Genomic DNA, 3,480 nt, shown 5'->3' on the forward strand with positions numbered 1-3,480 from the left:
CAAAAAAAAAAAAGAAAACTGTACTTAATCATTTCTGCAATGTTCCCACCTCACACTATTTGATTATAAATAACATATCACTAATTTATTACATAGAAACTCTTTGATGTCAAAAGCTGAGCATAATGGTGCACATCTTAAGTCCTAGCACTCTTAAGGCAGGCAAATCTGAGTTCTAGGCCAGCTTGGTCTACATACAGAGTTCCAGGACAGCCAGGGCTACATGGTAAAACAATCAATCAAACAAAGGACTTAGTTTCTTTTTCAATTCACTTAGCAAAATGTAAAAAGTCAAATTGTAGAAACCAACAGCTCAACCCTTAGTAATATGCTTACTGCTTCCTGGGTAAGGAACTATTATAGTTTACCCACAGAATAACCAACACAAAAAATCAACCAACTCGATTAGCTTGTTGGAGTTTTTGGTAACTTTTTTTGGTCTGTTACTTTCTATGCAGACTAACCTGGCCTTGAAGTTGCAATGATTCTTCTAATGCTGCTTTGTGTGTTCTCCAATCACAAGCAAATGCATCTCTACTTGGTTTTTAGATGGTTTCTTTACATTTTAGCTTGAACTATAAATATTGTATTATTTCTCTGAAAGTTCTCACTTACCAGTGGTGTTTCAAAGTAGGGTGCAGGGCTTGGAGACCAAGACTGAGGCACAATACTATACACTGAGTACTGCTGATGAGGGTTATACACTGGCTGCATAAACACTGGTGAGGGATATTGGGTTGGAGTCTGAATGGGTTGAGTATACAGACTAGAATCCATTAATCGATAACCATTCTTAGCAAAAAACGTATTAATGGCTTTTATCCTTGCCTAAAAGCAAGAAGAAAACATAATAATAAAAGATGAAATGTATAATACAACAAATATGTTCAACTTATTTTTTTACATGTATGATTTATTTCTGCTTAGAATCAAAATTAATTAGAATCAGAATTAATAGAAAAATCTGGACTTGAGAAAAACCACAATAAATAAGGTAAAAATAAGAATGAGAGCTGACTCAATAGTGAAGAGTGAGCCTGCTACTACCCCAGAGGATTCTCTAGCTTTGCAAAGAGAAATATTACCACCACCACCAACATAAACCTGGAATACATTAGGTTATAGGAAACAGCTAAGAGCAAAAGAGTGTCTCTGGGCTCTGAACGCACCTGCACTCACATGTACACGCTCACATGCAGAAATATACACGTACAGAAAATTAAAAAAATAAGTACTAACGTAGATTTAAACTCAAAGTTCAATTTAAAAATTACTATTCCATTAACTTCAATATTGCTTTGTTTCTTTGTTGACACCAGATTAATAAGAATCTACGCAGTAAATTCAGAAAATAATAACAGATCCAAGACCCCTAAGAGACATTTCCAAAGAAACGTGGCAGGTTCAGCCAACAAGTAGACAACTGTCCAAATTAAAGGGGAAAAAAAGGGGGGGGGGGAGGGTTGAGAGATAGCTCTTGCGGGGCAATGGTGGCATACGCCTTTAAGCCCAGCACTCGGGAGGCATAAACAGGAGGATCTCTGTGAGTTCGAGGCCAGCCTGGTCTACAGAGTGAGTTCCATGACAGGCTCCAAAAACTACCGAGAAATCCTGCCTCAAAAAGCAAAAACAAAAGAAAAAGACAAAAACAAAAGAACATGTATTGTTTTCACAGAAGACCTGAGTTCAATTTCCAGTACCCATATTAGGCAGCTTAAACTGCTTATGCCAGCTACAGAGGATGCCCCTAATCTCGTGCATATGCACATATATATAGACATACACATATAGACAAATAAATAATTAAAATGTTAAAAAATGCAATTAGGTTTTAGTCTACAATATATACCAAATTAATGAAGTTTTATCAAAGATCAAAATATACATAAGAAATCTTTAAGTCATTGGGAGACACAAAACAGTATCTCTGTAACCTCAAAGGAAAACAGTGATTAAAAAAGAGACAAAGGAAGCTGGAATAATTAGCAAAAGAAACTCATTTGTAATATGGAAACTCATCAGACTCCACACAGTTCACCAGATTTAAACATCAGTTTTTATAAGTAGTGTCTTGTAGTATTTGTGCAATATGGTATTGGTGCAAGTTACACAGTGTCCGTACATGTTAACTCTATTGTTGCACCAATCGTTTTCCTAACTAGTCAGTCACGTGACACTAGTCTAGCTACTGCCATTTTCTTCAGTAGTTAAAGTGGAGAAAACAAGAGCACCTATATCAATCAGGTGTTCTTTCAAATGTACAAGTCTTGCCTTGAACTCTCACTATGTAGCTCAAGTTAGCCTCAAACAACCAATTTTCTTGCCTCATTTTGTTTGAAAAGATGAGTTAATATGTGTACAGTGCTTAACTGAAACAAATAAGAAAACAGGGAGTTAGTACATCAGTGGTTATGTGAGGCTACACCAACTGTCCAGTGTAGACAATAGCAATGATGGAAAGAAGTATGAAGACAAATTTCATAGAATTTAAGAATAGAGTTAACATGTAAGGACACTGTATAAATTTATTATTAATGACAATTCCCTCTTAAATGGATATAACTGTGGTAACACAGTTAACTGACACGGGGCTGGAAGAACTGCAAATGGTTTTTATCATTAAGAAATTATACTTATTCATTTTGAGATCTAGAATTATAGGATGTAAACTAGTATAAAAACTTTGTGATTCTCTGTAAAAAAAAAATTCTGTAGTATTTTCATGTTTTCTGCCAATTAATTATCTGAAGAACACAATCAGAAATGTCTTTAAATTATTATAGCTTTTTATAAAACGTCTTTCATGAATTTTTAATTCTTTTAAAAGAAACACAAACAAAAAACTATAAATCATTTTCTATCCAAAATCCCTTATTTCACACTAGTATCTAATGCATTTACAAATGTTTCTTACCATGATTGGCTTGCCCTGAAATGTTTTAACTTCTTCTCTTAAATATTTAAAGGCCTGTTTAAACAAAAAATGAACTTCTATTAGCATTTACACTTTCATTAAAGCCATTTTTCATTCTACTAAATCAGCTTACTATTATCAGTTCCTAACAAAAAGGTCTTCTTGTGTGGTGGTGTACACTTGAAAACCCAGTGCTCAGAAAGCTACACAGGAGAGGGCTTTGCTGTGAGCTACGCCAGCCTAGCACAAAGCAAGGCAAAAACAACAAACCTTGAGAAGACTAAAAAAGAAAACAACACATTTCTCGATAGGGCTTGTAGGCAATGCAGGAAGTTGGTAAAGAACTGTGACAAAAGGCACAACACAAAGGACCTCTAATTGACTCCAGTGAGAATGGTGGCTCTGACACAGCACTGCCAAGAGCGAGGGGCCAGCCTGGCCAACCTTACAAGCTCATAGTGAGCACCTATCTCAAAACAAATACAGCCGGGCGGTGGTGGCGCACGCCTTTAATCCCAGCACTCGGGAGGCAGAGGCAGGCGGATCTCTGTGAGTTCGAGACCAGC

At 36.2% G+C, this 3,480-nt stretch overlaps 1 protein-coding gene across 5 annotated transcripts in view; it reads right to left on the reverse strand.

Moving 5' to 3' along the window:
* The window catches only part of Larp4 (La ribonucleoprotein domain family member 4), a 62,781-nt gene that overhangs the window by 22,525 nt on the left and 36,776 nt on the right, over positions 1–3,480 (reverse strand). For all 5 annotated transcript variants that reach the window (XM_005353896.2, XM_005353895.2, XM_013348694.2 and 2 more), the window contains exons 8-9: positions 2,915–2,968; positions 616–828 (exon numbers count right to left, since the gene is read on the reverse strand). In XM_005353896.2, coding sequence (XP_005353953.1) covers positions 616–828; positions 2,915–2,968 — 267 coding nt within the window. The remainder of the gene's footprint in view (positions 1–615; positions 829–2,914; positions 2,969–3,480) is intronic.

Source organism: Microtus ochrogaster, chromosome 15, assembly GCF_000317375.1.
Source record: "Microtus ochrogaster isolate Prairie Vole_2 chromosome 15, MicOch1.0, whole genome shotgun sequence".
NCBI lineage: Eukaryota > Metazoa > Chordata > Mammalia > Rodentia > Cricetidae > Microtus > Microtus ochrogaster.